At 46.1% G+C, this 17,509-nt stretch overlaps 1 protein-coding gene across 1 annotated transcript in view; it reads right to left on the bottom strand.

Annotated features, from left to right (window-relative positions):
- grin3a (glutamate receptor, ionotropic, N-methyl-D-aspartate 3A) overlaps positions 1–9,011 on the bottom strand; it is a 105,044-nt gene extending 96,033 nt beyond the window's left edge. Inside the window, exon 1 of the mRNA XM_046306774.1 lies at positions 7,827–9,011. Coding sequence (XP_046162730.1) covers positions 7,827–8,582 — 756 coding nt within the window. The 5' untranslated portion in view covers positions 8,583–9,011. The remainder of the gene's footprint in view (positions 1–7,826) is intronic.
- Between the last annotated feature and the right edge of the window lie 8,498 nt (positions 9,012–17,509).

Consider the following 17,509-nt stretch of genomic DNA (forward strand, 5'->3'; position numbering starts at 1 on the left):
ATCTAGCCTTAGAAATAAGGTTCATGAAATCAATAACTTGCTAACATCAGATAAATCAAATCAAATCAAATTTATTTACATAGCCCTTCGTACATCAGCTGATATCTCAAAGTGCTGTACAGAAACCCAGCCTAAAACCCCAAACAGCAAACAATGCAGGTGTAAAAGCAAAAGATAACATTCATATATTAGCCATTTCTGAGACTCTCTTAGATAATTGATTGATGATACATCAGTAGCAATACAAGGATATAGCATTTATAGAAGAGACAGGACTGTAAACAGAGGTCTAAACATGCACCTGTTAAGAAACTGACTGTTAGAACTGTTAAGGCTCCATGGATTGATGAGGAATTGAAAAACTGTATGGTTGAAAGAGACGGGGCAAAAGGAGTGGCTGATAAGTCTGGCTGCACATCTGATTGGCTGACTTACTGCAAATGGGGAAATGATGTGACTAAACTCAACAAAAAGAAGAAGAAGAAGAAACGAATCAATGATATAAAGAATGATGGATAAAATACTTTGGAGTACTTTAAATTAAAAGTAAAAACCATTTGCCAATTATTGGTAAAGTGGGCACAAGAAAAAGGGATGCCAAAGTAATTACCCAAGAAAAACCAGCCTTTACTGGTTCTAACACCAATATGCTGTCTGCCAGCTCTTACCAAACTGTTGGAATAAAATGTGTTTAACCAAATACAATGCTACTTCTCTGTAAACAAATTAACAACAGACTTTCAGCATGCTTACGGAGAAGGGCACTCAACATGTACTGCACTGACGACACAAATGACTGATGATTGGTTGAAATAAATTGATAATTACACGATTGTGAGATCTGTACTGTTAGATTTCAATGCAGCCTTTGATATTATTGACCATAACCTGTTGTTGAAAAAACATATAGCTTTTCAACCTCTGCCATATTGTGGATTCAGAGCTAATAGATCTCAAAAGGGTTTTATTTAATGGAAGCTTCTCTAATGTCAAAGAGTGTGGTGTACCGCAGGGCAGCACTCTAGGCCCTCTACTCTTTTCTATTTTTACTAATGACCTGCCACTGGCATTAAACAATCAGAGACAATGACGAACACCTGCCTCTGATTGAGAACCATATCAGGCCAAACATAGAACTAGACAAACTAGACATGAGTGGGCATTCACACCCTGACCAACCAAAACATAGAAACATACAAAGCAAACTATGGTCAGGGTGTGACACCTGGTTTCAAAAAACAGATAAAGCAACACCTCACGGCACAACGCCTCTCCCCTATTTGACCAAGGTAGATTGTGTGTATGTATTGATGTATTGATATGTATTGATATGCATTGATAAATTGTAATGTATGTAGTTCTGTCCTTGAGCTGTTGTTTATTAATAATGCTCTGTATTATGTAATATGTTATGTTTTGTGTGGACTTCAGGAAGAGTAGTTGCTACTTTTGAAACAGCTAATGGGGATCCTAATAAAATACCAAATGAGCCACATGAAATAAATGAACAGCTTTGTAGATCTCCAATAAATAAACACATTTACAAGCTTCTCTTTTCATGAGTAGGCAAAGATTTTGTGGTTGTGTGTGGCGTGTTCCTGGATGGCAGGAAGTTGCGCAAGCATTGGTGTCCCTTGACCCTGAAACGCTTTCAAAGCATGTTTCATGGTCTGTACAAACCTCTCCGGCCGGCCCGTTGATGATAGGACCTGAGGACCTGTAGGAAGGTAGACATCTGCAGTAGTAGACCTCATGATGGCCACTTGTTATGAGGATCAATGACCACGAGAAACATTCTGTCTTCAAATGTACCTGTGAAGTCGATGTGTTGCCACGCCTCCTCTGGTCAATCCCACGGATGAAGAGGTGCAAGTTGAGTTTCATTGCAAACCGTCTGACATGAGGAACATATTTTTGCTTTCTCCTCAATGCTTCCATCCAATCCAGGCCACCAGAAGTAGCTTTCACCTGAGTGCAACAGTTTCAACACTGGTTTCCTCAGCGAAGGCCAGAGTGATAATTCTCCTCCCCCACAGAACACAACTGGACTGTACAGCTCAGTTCTCTTCAAAAGGCAAGGTTTCAGCTTCTGAGCATCTCCTGCGTTGATGTCCATCACTTCAGATAACACCGGGTTTTTTCTGGTGTTTCTCCACATTTGTCTGAAGTAGAAGACTGTTTGACCACAGGCGTTGCATTGCCGTTCTGACTTGTGGTACTTGATGTTGTAGTTGTGTGCTGACAACAACAAAGCCACCTTTGCATTCTGCTGGCAACAGTGACGGAATCCTTGTATGTGGTTCATCAACGGATGATGATCTATAAGGGTAAACTTCCTCCTGTACAGATACTGGTGAAACTTTTCCAAAAAACAATGCCCAGGCCTCCTCGTTCTATCTGTAGGTAGTTAATTTCTGCTTTGTTCAATGTCCGATGTGATAGCGATCGGCTTCTTTTCACCAGAAGGCATGATATGGGACAAAACTGTTCCCACGCCGTAGGGACTAGCATGTCAAGCTAGTTGTGCACTGACAGGTTGAAGTATGTCAGTGCCTTAGATTTCAAGTGGTTTTCACAAATGCTTTGTCCATTTCCATGATTTGGCCTGACCAAGCAATTGATGCAGTGGCTTCAGCTTCACTGCTAATCTCGGAATTAAGTGTCCGTATAAATCCGCAACCCCAGGAAATAATTTAATTGACTCACATTCTCAGGGGCTGGGGCATCCAAGATAGCCATTACCTTAGATTGAGTCTTGTGAAGGTATGTGTCGTCGATGTTGTGTCCAAGGTATTCAACTAATGATCGCTGTAAAGTTTCATGCAAGTTCTGGAGATGGTCCTCTTCATCTTTCCCAGTAACGTGGATGTCATCCAAGTATTCCTCTACTCAAGATCTGCCCTTTGGAACAGTGCTGGTGCACTTGTGATTCTAAACAGTAGATACCAGGACCTGAAGAGCCCCTTGCTTCATCCACGTGCATCTGCAAGTAGACAGAGTTCGATTTTGCTAAACCCCCCCCCACAGATGAGCCCGCAACAAGGTTGTCGATGTGTGTTAGTCCCCTCGTATCCAGATTCCACCATCCTTCTTAAGGACTGGTACGATGGGTGTAGCCCATCCACTCAAGCTGACTGGCTCCCAGTACTTTGTTCTTGACTAAAGCGTCCAAGTCAGCCTCAACTTTTGGTTTGATAGCATAAGGTACAGGGTTGTCCTTTCAGAAATGTTAGTTTGCTGTCAGGCTTAATGCTAAGCTTCACTGGAATGTCTTTCATGCTCTCCAATACATAATCCTCCATGTTTCTTTAAGATGACGGTTACAGCCTTAGTCTCCATGTGTCGTTGTATGCAACGATGGCCAGCCCAGTGTGATTGTCTCCGGCCACGAATGCCACAGTAGTGATGGATAGTCTCCTTTCACGACGTATAGTGTCAGCTTTTCAGTTTGTCCATTTAACTGAACTGTGACATCAGTGATGACTCTTTCACGGTGACAGATTCACCTGTGTAAGTCTTTAACACGATGTCTAGTATGCTGGATGAAGTGGAAGTCTTTAACACTATGTCTAGTATGCTGGATAAAGTGGAAGTCTTTAACACTATGTCTAGTATGCTGGATAAAGTGGAAGTCTTTAACACTATGTCTAGTATGCTGGATAAAGTGGAAGTCTTTAACACGATGTCTAGTATGCTGGATAAAGTGGAAGTCTTTAACACGATGTCTAGTATGCTGGTTGAAGTTGAAGTCTTTAACACGATGTCTAGTATGCTGGATGAAGTGGAAGTCTTTAACACGATGTGTAGTATGCTGGATGAAGTGGAAGGTCAGTGTCTTTCTGTAGACTGTGTCTGACACAAGATACAGCTACCCGTGTCGATCAGAGTATGTGGTCTGAAATCCCACTCTCATCACGGGGTACACGGGGTACGCTCATGGGGTACGCTCATGATCAATTGTATAAATGATAGAACGAAAATGAACTAAACTTTTAAGTGATAGGATTTTTTTGGTCTGTAAATACTTTGCTGCAATGACACACTTAGCTAGCTACCTACCTCGTTCCTTTTTGTTAGCATGTGCACATAGTAAGTACACCATCACATGCTTCCAGGATAGGTGTCTTTTCAGATATCCACAGTGATTCTTTAGTTGTGTACACTACATCACCGCACTCCCTCTCTAGCTCTTAGTCCTCACCTTCGGTAAGACACCTTCATTGTGCACCTGTGTGTCTTTATCAGTTTCTTTAATGAAAATATTTAGTGAACTCCATGACAGTAGCTAAAGCAAGGGGATATAGCCGCACACAAATAGAGCATGCCCTGAGCTCGTGAAGTGAGCACTACTTGGAGTGCTACTTGAGCAAAATTGGAGTGGGCAAAGAAAGCTCACTCCGCTCCAGCTCCTCTCTGCTCGAGTCTTCTTGGGTATGACGCTACCAGCTTGGCACACCTGTATTTGGGGAGTTTCTCCCATTCTTCTCTGCAGATCCTCTCAAGCTCTGTCAGGTTGGATGGTCTCCACAGAGATATTTGATCGGGATCGATGACATTCAGGCCAATGAGTTCAAGCGGGCTGTCATGTGGGCTTTACTGAGTAGTGTCTTCTGTCTGGCGACGTGTCCTTCTGGAAGGTTCTCCTTTTTCCATGGCGGAAATGTGGAGCTCTGTCAGAGTGACCATTGCGTTCTTGGTCACCTCCTTGATCAAGGCCCTTTTCCCCTGATTTCTCAGTTTTGGCCGGGCGGCCAGCTCTAGGAAGAGTCTTGGTGGTTCCAAACGTCTTCCATTTTAGAATGATGGAGGCCACTGTGTTCTTGGGGACCTTCAATGCTGCAGACATTTTTTGGTACCCTTCCCCAGTTCTGTGCCTCGACCTCATGGCTTGGTTTTTGCTCTGACATGCACTGTCAGCTGTGGGACCTTATATAGACAGGCATGTGCGTTTCCAAGTCAAGTCCAATCAATTGAATTTACCACAGATGGACTCCAATCAAATCACAGCTTGATACAGCCTAATCAAATCTCAAGTGATGATCACCATGGAAACTTAGACTGCTGAACCAGGGTCTCAGTGATTTTAGCACCAAGATCTCTTAGACTGCTGAACCAGGGTCTGAATAGTTATGGAAGATGCAGTTAGACTGCTGAACCAGGGTCTTTAATTTTGAGATGCAGTGCATTTGCTGAAAAATGTCTAGCAAAATTCACTGTTTTTTTTTTGGAAATTGAAAGGACACAGTTCAAAAAACTAGTCATAAAATGTTTAGGTTCAAGAGAAGAAATCAGGAAATGGGATAATCAGTGACAATGGTTGTCTGCTGTATTAACTACCAGAGCACGGTGAGTTTAACTCTGTTCTTTAGTACTGTCATGTTTGTCAGTTGTCATGTCTTGTCCCTGTGCTCCCCGTGCTGTTCGTTTCCCAGTCTGCTGGTCTTGTTTGGTTCTGTCCTTCTCTCTCCCCCAGTTCAATGGACACTCTCCATTTTTTCCCAGCTGTTTATTTTCATTTGGTCTTTAGCACCTGTTATCCTTTCCCCTGAGAACTCCCTGTTTATTCCTTTGTGATCCGTTCCTGTTCCGTCGGTTCCTTGTTTTGTATTCCATGCTGTAATTGCGTTTCGCCCTGTCCTGTCGTGTTTTTGCCGTGATTGTGTATCACCCTGTCCTGGGACTCTTCAAATCAGCAGGCTGGAGTGATACGGCCAGCCTGGAATCAACGACCTGCAGTCTGTGGCCGCTCCTCCGTTGCTTTTCCGGTTCCGTTGTTTCCCTGAGGGCATTCACTGCTGAACCAGATGGATTCCGCTGGGGTCCGGGCTGTCGGTGAACCAGGCAGTCTGCTAATTTCTAGTGATGGCCTCTAGCACCAAGATGCAGTGCCTTAGACTGCTGAACCAGGGTCTGTAGTGATGCCTCTAGCACTGTGCCACTTGGAGCCCTATTCTACTGTACTCTACTTTACTGCACTGTGGAAATCCTGAAAGGACACAGTTCACCAAAACCACTAGTCATTGCTAAAATGTTTAGGTTCAAGAGAAGAAATCAGGAAGAGGGATAATCAGTGACAATGGTTGTCTGCTGTATTAACTACCAGAGCACGGTGAGTTTAACTCTGTTCTTTAGTACACCTTTACAGACAGACTAGTAGTTGGGCTAAACTATGAAGTCAAACGTTGTATTATCATCTGTTCTGTCTTGACTGTAGCAAGTTGCGTAGCAAAATATATATATATATATATATATATATATATATATATATATATATATATATATATAATATATATATAATAAAATCAAATGTATTCACAGTTCAGACCGTTCTGTATGAGAGCCACTGCTCAATACTTCCATCAAACTGTCCAATGTTTCCAACAATTTCAGCCATTTTACGTTTCTCAAAAGGCTCCTGATTGTCACTCGGTTTTGTCCTCAACCACTGCAACGTGCTGTTCTGCCACGGCAATATTTTCCTCAGTGACGTGATCTTCACCCACTGATGTTTCGTCATCAATTTCACTAAATTAGTTAATAAGTTAATTCCAAGGTTTGTCTTTAACAGTTGAATAAATGTAATTTCCTTTACTCACTCTATATTCCTCCCTTTTTAATCACCTTGTTTTCCCGCTCCGACGTCCGTCTCTAATGCATTGTGAATGGAAAGCATTTACAAATCAAGCATGAATTAATTTTTAGGCCAAAGTATATTTCAGTTGGCATTGGTTTATTATTACAACAGTCAACCTCTCAAAAGGCCTACTTGGCATATTTTATAGTTCTCTAGTCTCTAGTTATTTCATGCTGAGGGAGGTACAAGGGGAAGGAGGTGAGGTCTCTCTCTCTCTCTCTCTGTGTGTTTGTGCGTGCATGCGCGCGTGTGTGTGTGAGTGCGTGTGCGTTCGTGCATGTGTCAGATTTTTTATTTTTTTTTACCTTTATTTAACCAGGCAAGTCAGTTAAGAACATATTCTTATTATCAATGTCGGCCTGGGAACAGTGGGTTAACTGCCTGTTCAGGGGCAGAACGACCTTGTCAGCTCGGGGGTTTGAACTCGCAACCTTCCGGTTACTAGTCCAACACTCTAACCACTAGGCTACGCTGAGGAGGGGAAGGTTTATACATATGATTTACCAGATGATCGGTTGTTTACTTTGACATGTAACATTATAATTTATGAGACATTACAGGAAATTACCCCATCTGTTTAATTGAATATTGACTTTTGGAGATAAATGCACCTGTTGAAGGTTTTGACGTTCATAGTGTTTTAATCAATAGCCGCCAGATGTGATGATGTGGTGCTATGTGCTGCTGCCGCAACGTGGAGCTATGCGGATGTTCTATAGGATATGTCTCGTCTGAGAGATAGCTACATGCATAGGTCCAATTTACAATTGTGGGTATAGCATATCATTTAATCTTCTAATAATATAGTCTACCCATTTATGCTAATTTGAATGAATGACTGACAATTTCCTTATTTGTTTATGCAGATATAGTTTGTTTAGTCAGATATTGTTATATTCGTTGACAGATTGTTCATGGAGTGTGATTGTGAATTTAGCTCATTACCTTACACAGGAGAGACATGGAAAGAAACATATCAACATTTAGGTTGTATTGTAAATCCCTAAAGCAGCAGGCTGCGCTGTCCCCGTGATGCTGAACACACACAGCATTCCTTCCTCAACTCTTAGTTGTTCTAGCATCTAGTTTCCAAGCGCTCTGTTCCGTTCATGCACCAGCAGTAGGTAAGACAACATTGACACTCGTGTTTATGCACAGGTGTATTGTGTTTGTACAGAGATAGTCGCTTTACCTTACTCTGCCGTTTGAATTCGTTCTGGACAACACTGATGACAGGAACCTGAAGCGCTGACGCGATGAATTCCATCTTCACCAGCTCGTCCCTGGTCTGAGGGAAAGCCATCATAGCAGAAACTCCTTGGACAATAACAGTATGACAAACACTCTGCAGAAACGACATGGGGTCTTCACACACAGGGGTAGGGGAAGATGAGAAGGAGAAAGCGGGTAATTCCCCGAGCCCCGCTTCCACAGCCATCACCAACTCCAGTGAGAGATTATACGGTAACAAACCGACCATGCGGTTTAACGTCTCCATGGCTAATATGATAGAATCTCTTGGCATAAACACACGACTCCCGCTCTCCACCTGTTTGTACATATTTTTACTTTTTGACCCCCTGTCCTTTTGTTGGTTGTTCCCCGCGCCTTTAGTCCTTAGGCTGCGTAAACCGTGGTCATTAACACTTTTGGTCATCTTTTCCAACTGTCTCTCCGCTGCCTCCCTCGAGCCTCCGTCCGTGTCCCATTCATCCACGGGGACAAGGGGTTCTTTCTTGCCCCTGGAGGTGGGATCGTGACTGAAGAGCCGTGGCTGTAGGTGCAGAGCCCCGACGCGCACCGTGTGTCCAATCCGTTTGAGAATCTGACAGGGCTGCGGGTGGGAGAGAGATTCTGGAATCAGAAAGCAGAGAAGCACCGTGCATGTTGCGAGTACAGGAAGCCGCGCAAACCGACCGAACGTACTCCGAATCCCGAGACCCGTCATTACTCAGACCAGAGCCTTCCAACCACACCGAAACACTGAGTTCCACTCGTTCCCCCCTGTTATGTCCCCGCGCAGCGCCAGTTAGATATCCGCTCCCTTCTAATAAATATCCCGGACAGAGAGAAGTTGTGCGCTTTTTCACCAACAGGCGCGAGTGCGGACACAACTCGTGCACAGACACAGAAATCTAAACCACAAATGCGGCTTTTCATGTTCAAAGCTTTTCATTTATTATATATATAAAAACATCGGTTTATAGAACATATCGAGTATTCCGTTTGGTTTCACATATCCATCCCAATGTAGGTAATAAAAAAAACATTTGTGAATGATGAACACAAGCTACTGCACATGATTATAGTTATGTTATTATTCATATCCATGATTTATAGTTAGGTTCTCTCTCAACTTCCATTTGTAAAATACATATACTTCCCAAAATGGATTGCAATATCATCTATTTGATCTTGAGAAAAAAAACATCTGTTATTCCCTTTCTCCTCTGTCCCTCCGTCACTCTCCGAATATCCGCGCTCTTAACCCTGAGACCATGCGCTTTACGGTAAAAATGGAAACCGTAATTTCCGGGCATACTGCAGCTGAAAAAATAAAAACTACAGTCACTCTCCCTCATCATGAGTATGTTTCAAGGATCCAAACACATTAAATTACACTCTGCATTCGTGTGTGTGTTTATTTTCTCCTAGAGTTTTTAAGGTGTTTGTAAAAACGAAATATTTCACTTTTAAGGCTAATTATAGTGGATATGATATATTTTTTTTATTTTTTTATTTCACCTTTATTTAACCAGGTAGGCTAGTTGAGAACAGGTTCTCATTTGCAACTGCGACCTGGCCGAGATAAAGCATAGCAGTGTGAACAGACAACACAGAGTTACACATGGAATAAACAATTAACAAGTCAATAACACAGAGAAAAAAGGGGAGTCTATATACAATGTGTGCAAAAGGCATGAGGAGGTAGGCGAATAATTACAATTTTGCAGATTAACACTGGAGTGATAAATGATCAGATGGTCATGTACAGGTAGAGATATTGGTGTGCAAAAGAGCAGAAAAGTAAATGAATAAAAACTGTGGGGATGAGGTAGGTGAAAATGGGTGTGCTATTTACCAATAGATTATGTACAGCTGCAGCGATCGGTTAGCTGCTCAGCTAGCTGATGTTTGAAGTTGGTGAGGGAGATAAAAGTCTCCAACTTCAGCGATTTTTGCAAATCGTTCCAGTCACAGGCAGCAGAGTACTGGAACGAAAGGCGGCCGAATGAGGTGTTGGCTTTAGGGATGATCAATGAGATACACCGCTTTGTTGCGGAATAGAAAGCCGATTCTTGATTTGATTTTCAATTGGAGATGTTTGATATGGGTCTGGAAGGAGAGTTTGCAGTCTAGCCAGACACCTAGGTACTTATAGGTGTCCACATATTCAAGGTCGGAGCCATCCAGTGTGGTGATGCTAGTCGGGCATGCGGGTGCAGGCAGCGATCGGTTGAAAAGCATGCATTTGGTTTTACTAGCGTTTAAGAGCAGTTGAAGGCCACGGAAGGAGTGTTGTATGGCATTGAAGCTCGATTGGAGGTTAGATAGCACAGTGTCCAATGACGGGCCGAAAGTGTATACAATGGTGTCGTCTGCGTAGAGGTGGATCAGGGAATCGCCCGCAGCAAGAGCAACATCATTGATATATACAGAGAAAAGAGTCGGCCCGAGAATTGAACCCTGTGGCACCCCCATAGAGACTGCCAGAGGACCGGACAACATGCCCTCCGATTTGACACACTGAACTCTGTCTGCGAAGTAATTGGTGAACCAGGCAAGGCAGTCATCCGAAAAACCGAGGCTACTGAGTCTGCCGATAAGAATATGGTGATTGACAGAGTCGAAAGCCTTGGCAAGGTCGAGGAAGACGGCTGCACAGTACTGTCTTTTATCGATGGCGGTTATGATGTCGTTTAGTACCTTGAGTGTGGCTGAGGTGCACCCGTGACCAGCTCGGAAACCGGATTGCATAGCGGAGAAGGTACGGTGGGATTCGAGATGGTCAGTCACCTGTTTGTTGACTTGGCTTTCGAAGACCTTAGATAGGCAGGGCAGGATGGATATAGGTCTGTAACAGTTTGGGTCCAGGGTGTCACCCCCTTTGAAGAGGGGGATGACTGCGGCAGCTTTCCAGTCCTTGGGGATCTCAGACGATATGAAAGAGAGGTTGAACAGGCTGGTAATAGGGGTTGCGACAATGGCGGCGGATAGTTTCAGAAATAGAGGGTCCAGATTGTCAAGCCCAGCTGATTTATACGGGTCCAGGTTTTGCAGCTCTTTCAGAACATCTGCTATCTGGATTTGGGTAAAGGAGAACCTGGAGAGGCTTGGGCGAGGAGCTGCGGGGGGGCCGGGGCTGTTGGCCGAGGTAGGAGTAACCAGGCGGAAGGCATGGCCAGCCGTTGAGAAATGCTTGTTGAAGTTTTCGATAATCATGGATTTGTCGGTGGTGACCGTGTTCCCTAGCCTCAGTGCAGTGGGCAGCTGGGAGGAGGTGCTCTTGTTCTCCATGGACTTCACAGTGTCCCAGAACTTTTTGGAGTTGGAGCTACAGGATGCAAACTTCTGCCTGAAGAAGCTGGCCTTAGCTTTCCTGACTGACTGCGTGTATTGGTTCCTGACTTCCCTGAACAGTTGCATATCGCGGGGACTGTTCGATGCTATTGCAGTCCGCCACAGGATGTTTTTGTGCTGGTCGAGGGCAGTCAGGTCTGGAGTGAACCAAGGGCTGTATCTGTTCTTAGTTCTGCATTTTTTGAACGGAGCATGCTTATCTAAAATGGTGAGGAAGTTACTCTTAAAGAATGACCAGGCATCCTCAACTGACGGGAGGATAGCAAAGCTACAGATGCCAGTTCTTAATTAGTTCATCCTGCTGTTGTAGCATTTTTCCTGCACAGTAGGTAATGCAAACTTGTAGTGTATTTGAGATTTAAAAAGCCTTCTAAAGTTTGTAATTTCCACTTTTACAATTCAGACTTTAATCCACCTAATAATTCACACATCACGTTGCTGCAGGATTATTTTTTCTGCTGTGTAAATCTGGGTCAAATTATGATACATCATCTGTAGGCCCTCTTGAGGTCAGGTAATATGATATTTCTGATGGTCTGCCAAGAGGTCTCGTAGAGTAAGTGAAGAACCTGCTTAGTCTGAATGGTTATTCAGATACATGGTATGCCTAATGTTCCTCTTAACATCGTGCCCAGGGGTATACTTCTACATCAAGCTGCCTCATGCAGAAACAGCTCCTGCCCTATGGGCCCATTTGGCCCGGACAAGGCTACTTTTTAATGCTCATCTCAGTAAGGACAGATGGACAATCCAAGGAAGGAGATATCAGATGATTGATTGCTCTAATCGATCTCACATTTAGAACCATGAGGTGAAAAGCTGACTAGTAATATGCAGAGAAAAATATATAAAATAGTGACCGGCCAGGCAAACTATTAAACAAACAGAAAAATGCATACGAGGAGTTGTGGTAACGGTGATGGTGATACATTAAAAATAATGACATAGGAGAGGAGAGGAGAGGAGAGGAGAGGAGAGGAGAGGAGAGGAGAGGAGAGGAGAGGAGAGGAGAGGAGAGGGAGGGAGGGAGGGGACAGGAGAAGAGAAAGAAAGGAGAGAAGAGAGGAGAGGATAGGGAGAGAGAGGAGAGAGAGAGAGAAGAGGAGAGAGGATGGGGAGAGAGGAGAATGGAGAGGAGAGAGAAGAGAGAGAGGAGAGAAGAGAAGAGAAGAGAGGAGAGAAGAGGAGAGAGGAGAGGAGAGGAGAGGAGAGAGAGAGAGAGAGAGAGAGAGAGAGAGAGAGAGAGAGAGAGAGAGAGAGAGAGAGAGAGAGAGAGAGAGAGGAGAAGAAAGGAGAGGAGGGAGGAAATTATTAATGAAGAGAAGAGAGAGGACAGGAAAAGAGATGAGAGGAGAGAGGACAGGAGAAGAGAGGAGAGGACAGGATTAAAGAAGAGAAGAGAGAGGACAGGAGAAGAGAGGAGAGGAGAGAGGACAGGAGAAGAGAGGAGAAGAGAGAGAGGAGAGGACAGGAGAAGAGAGGAGAGGAGAGAGGAAATGAGAGGGGAGAGGAAAGGCGAAGAGAGGACAGGAGAGGAGATTAGAGGAGAGAGGACAGCAGAGGAGAAGTGAGGACAGAATCAAATCAATGTATTTGCCATTTGCTTGGTAAACAATAGGTGGAGGCTAACAATGCAGAGTAAAGATCAAATCCCAAAATAATAATAACATGGCTATATACAGGGAGTGCCAGGTAATAACATTACATTTACATTTACATTTAAGTCATTTAGCAGACGCTCTTATTCAGAGCGACTTACAAATTGGTGCATTCACCTTATGACATCCAGTGGAACAGTCACTTTACAATAGTGCATCTAAATCTTAAATGGGGGGGGGTGAGAGGGATTACTTATCCTATCCTAGGTATTCCTTAAAGAGGTGGGGTTTCAGGTGTCTCTGGAAGGTGGTGATTGACTCAGCTGTCCTGGCGTCGTGAGGGAGTTTGTTCCACCATTGGGGGGCCAGAGCAGCGAACAGTTTTGACTGGGCTGAGCGGGAACTGTACTTCCTCAGTGGTAGGGAGGCGAGCGGACCAGAGGTGGATGAACGCAGGGCCCTTGTTTGGGTGTAGGGCCTGATCAGAGCCTGGAGGTACTGAGGTGCCGTTCCCCTCACAGCTCCGTAGGCAAGCACCATGGTCTTGTAGCGGATGAGAGTTTCAACTGGAAGCCAGTGGAGAGAGCGGAGGAGCGGGGTGACGTGAGAGCACTTGGGAAGGTTGAACACCAGACGGGCTGCGGCGTTCTGGATGAGTTGTAGGGGTTTAATGGCACAGGCAGGGAGCCCAGCCAACAGCGAGTTGCAGTAATCCAGACGGGAGATGACAAGTGCCTGGATTAGAAACTGCGCCGCTTCCTGTGTGAGGCAGGGTCGTACTCTGCGGATGTTGTAGAGCATGAACCTACAGGAACGGGCCACCGCCTTGATGTTAGTTGAGAACAATAGGGTGTTGTCCAGGATCACGCCAAGGTTCTTAGCGCTCTGGGAGGAGGACACAATGGAGTTGTCAACCGTGATGGCGAGATCATGGAACGGGCAGTCCTTCCCCGGGAGAAAGAGCAGCTCCGTCTTGCCGAGGTTCAGCTTGAGGTGGTGATCCGTCATCCACACTGATATGTCTGCCAGACATGCAGAGATGCGATTCGCCACCTGGTCATCAGAAGGGGGAAAGGAGAAGATTAATTGTGTGTCGTCTGCATAGCAATGATAGGAGAGACCATGTGAGGTTATGACAGAGCCAAGTGACTTGGTGTATAGCGAGAATAGGAGAGGGCATAGAACAGAGCCCTGGGGGACACCAGTGGTGAGAGCGCGTGGTGAGGAGACAGATTCTCGCCACGCCACCTGGTAGGAGCGACCTGTCAGGTAGGACGCAATCCAAGCGTGGGCCACGCTCCACCCAACTCCGAGAGGGTGGAGAGGAGGATCTGATGGTTCACAGTATCGAAGGCAGCCGATAGGTCTAGAAGGATGAGAGCAGAGGAGAGAGAGTTAGCTTTAGCAGTGCGGAGCGCCTCCGTGATACAGAGGAGAGCAGTCTCAGTTGAATGACTAATCTTGAAACCTGACTGATTTGGATCAAGAAGGTCATTCAGAGAGAGATAGCGGGAGAGCTGGCCAAGGATGGCACGTTCAAGAGTTTTGGAGAGAAAAGAAAGAAGGGATACTGGTCTGTAGTTGTTGACATCGGAGGGATCGAGTGTAGGTTTTTTCAGAAGGGGTGCAACTCTCGCTCTCTTGAAGACGGAAGGGACGTAGCCAGCGGTCAGGGATGAGTTGATGAGCGAGGTGAGGTAAGGGAGAAGGTCTCCGGAAAGGGTCTGGAGAAGAGAGGAGGGGATAGGGTCAAGCGGGCAGGTTGTTGGACGGCCGGCCGTCACAAGACGCGAGATTTCATCTGGAGAGAGAGGGGAGAAAGAGGTCAGAGCACAGGGTAGGGCAGTGTGAGCAGAACCAGCGGTGTCGTTTGACTTAACAAATGAGGATCGGATGTCGTCGACCTTCTTTTCAAAATGGTTGACGAAGTCATCTGCAGAGAGGGAGGAGGGGGAGGGGGAGGAGGATTCAGGAGGGAGGAGAAGGTGGCAAAGAGCTTCCTAGGGTTAGAGGCAGATGCTTGGAATTTAGAGTGGTAGAAAGTGGCTTTAGCAGCAGAGACAGAGGAGGAAAATGTAGAGAGGAGGGAGTGAAAGGATGCCAGGTCCGCAGGGAGGCGAGTTTTCCTCCATTTCCGCTCGGCTGCCCGGAGCCCTGTTCTGTGAGCTCGCAATGAGTCGTCGAGCCACGTAGCGGGAGGGGAGGACCGAGCCGGCCTGGAGGATAGGGGACATAGAGAGTCAACATGGTTATATAGAGGGAGTACCAGGTAATAACATGGCTATATACAGGGAGTACCAGGTAATACCATGGCTATATACAGGGAGTACCAGGTAATAACATGGCTATATACAGGGAGTACCAGGTAATAACATGGTTATATACAGGGAGTACCAGATAATAACGTGGCTATATACAGGGAGTACCAGGTAATAACATGGTTATATACAGGGAGTACCAGGTAATAACATGGCTATATACAGGGAGTACCAGGTAATACCATGGCTATATACAGGGAGTACCAGGTAATACCATGGCTATATACAGGGAGTACCAGGTAATAACATGGCTATATACAGGGAGTACCAGGTAATAACATGGCTATATACAGGTAGTACCAGGTAATAACATGGCTATATACAGGGAGTACCAGGTAATAACGTGGCTATATACAGGTAGTACCAGTACTGAGTCAATGTGAAGTGCCAGGTAATAACTTGGTTATATACAGGAGTACTATATACAGCAGAATAAAGGGAGCAGTAGCAGCAGAATATGTGGAACACAGTGTGTTGGGTAGAGTCCAGTGTGTTGGTAGAGTCCAGTGTGTTGGGTAGAGTCCAGTGTGTTGGGTAGAGTCCAGTGTGTTGGGTAGAGTCCAGTGTGTGGGTAGAGTCCAGTGTGTTGGGTAGAGTCCAGTGTGTTGGGTAGAGTCCAGTGTGTTGGGTAGAGTTCAGTGTGTGGGTAGAGTCCAGTGTGTTGGGTAGAGTCCAGTGTGTTGGGTAGAGTTCAGTGTGTGGGTAGAGTTCAGTGTGTGGGTAGAGTCCAGTGTGGGTAGAGTCCAGTGTGTGGGTAGAGTCCAGTGTGTGGGTAGAGTCCAGGGTGGTGGGTAGAGTCCAGTGTGTGGGTAGAGTCCAGTGTGGTGGGTAGAGCCCAGTATGGTTGTAGAGTTCAGCATGTGGGTAGAGTCCAGTGTGTGGGGCAGAGTCCAGTGTGTGGGTAGAGTCCAGTGTGTGGGGTAGAGTCCAGTGTGTAGGGTAGAGTCCAGTGTGTGGGTAGAGTCCAGTGTGTGGGGTAGAGTCCAGTGTGTGGGTAGAGTCCAGTGTGTGGGTAGAGTCCAGTGTGTAGGGTAGAGTCCAGTGTGGGTAGAGTCCAGTGTGTGGGTAGAGTCCAGTGTGTGGGTAGAGTCCAGGGTGGTGGGTAGAGTCCAGTGTGTGGGTAGAGTTCAGTGTGGTGGGTAGAGCCCAGTATGGTTGTAGAGTTCAGCATGTGGGTAGAGTCCAGTGTGTGGGGCAGAGTCCAGTGTGTGGGTAGAGTCCAGTGTGTGGGGTAGAGTCCAGTGTGTAGGGTAGAGTCCAGTGTGTGGGTAGAGTCCAGTGTGTGGGGTAGAGTCCAGTGTGTGGGTAGAGTCCAGTGTGTGGGTAGAGTCCAGTGTGTAGGGTAGAGTCCAGTGTGTGGGTAGAGTCCAGTGTGTAGGGTAGAGTCCAGTGTGTGGGTAGAGTCCAGTGTGTGGGTAGAGTCCAGTGTGTGGGGTAGAGTCCAGTGTGTGGGTAGAGTGCAGTGTGTAGGGTAGAGTCCAGTGTGTGGGTAGAGTCCAGTGTGTGGGTAGAGTCCAGTGTGTGGGGTAGAGTCCAGTGTGTGGGTAGAGTGCAGTGTGTGGGTAGAGTCCAGTGTGTGGGTAGAGCCCAGTGTGTGGGTAGAGTCCAGTGTGTTGGGTAGAGTCCAGTGTGTGGGTAGAGTTCAGTGTGTGGGTAGAGTCCAGTGTGTGGGTAGAGCCCAGTGTGTTGGGTAGAGTCCAGTGTGTGGGTAGAGTCCAGTGTGTGGGTAGAGCCCAGTGTGTTGGATAGAGTCCAGTGTGTAGGGTAGAGTCCAGTGTGTGGGTAGAGTCCAGTGTGTGGGTAGAGCCCAGTGTGTTGGGTAGAGTTCAGTGTGTGGGTAGAGTCCAGTGTGTGGGTAGAGCCCAGTGTGTGGGTAGAGTCCAGTGTGTTGGGTAGAGTCCAGTGTGTGGGTAGAGTTCAGTGTGTGGGTAGAGTTCAGTGTGTGGGTAGAGTCCAGTGTGTGGGTAGAGTTCAGTGTGTGGGTAGAGTCCAGTGTGTGGGTAGAGTCCAGTGTGTTGGGTAGAGCCCAGTATGGTTGTAGAGTTCAGCATGTGGGTAGAGTCCAGTGTGTGGGGCAGAGTCCAGTGTGTGGGGCAGAGTCCAGTGTGTTGGGTAGAGTCCAGTGTGTTGGGTAGAGTCCAGCATGTGGGTAGAGTCCAGTGTGTTGGGTAGAGTCCAGTGTGTTGGCTAGAGTCCAGTGTGTGGGTAGAGTCCAGTGTGTGGGTAGAGTTCAGTGTGTGGGTAGAGCCCAGTGTGTGGGTAGAGTTCAGTGTGTTGGGTAGAGTCCAGTGTGTGGGTAGAGTCCAGTGTGTGGGTAGAGTCCAGTGTGTGGGTAGAGTCCAGTGTGTGGGTAGAGTCCAGCGTGTGGGTAGAGTTCA

The sequence above is a fragment of the Oncorhynchus gorbuscha genome, linkage group LG16 (genome assembly GCF_021184085.1).
Source record: "Oncorhynchus gorbuscha isolate QuinsamMale2020 ecotype Even-year linkage group LG16, OgorEven_v1.0, whole genome shotgun sequence".
NCBI classification, from domain to species: Eukaryota; Metazoa; Chordata; class Actinopteri; order Salmoniformes; family Salmonidae; genus Oncorhynchus; species Oncorhynchus gorbuscha.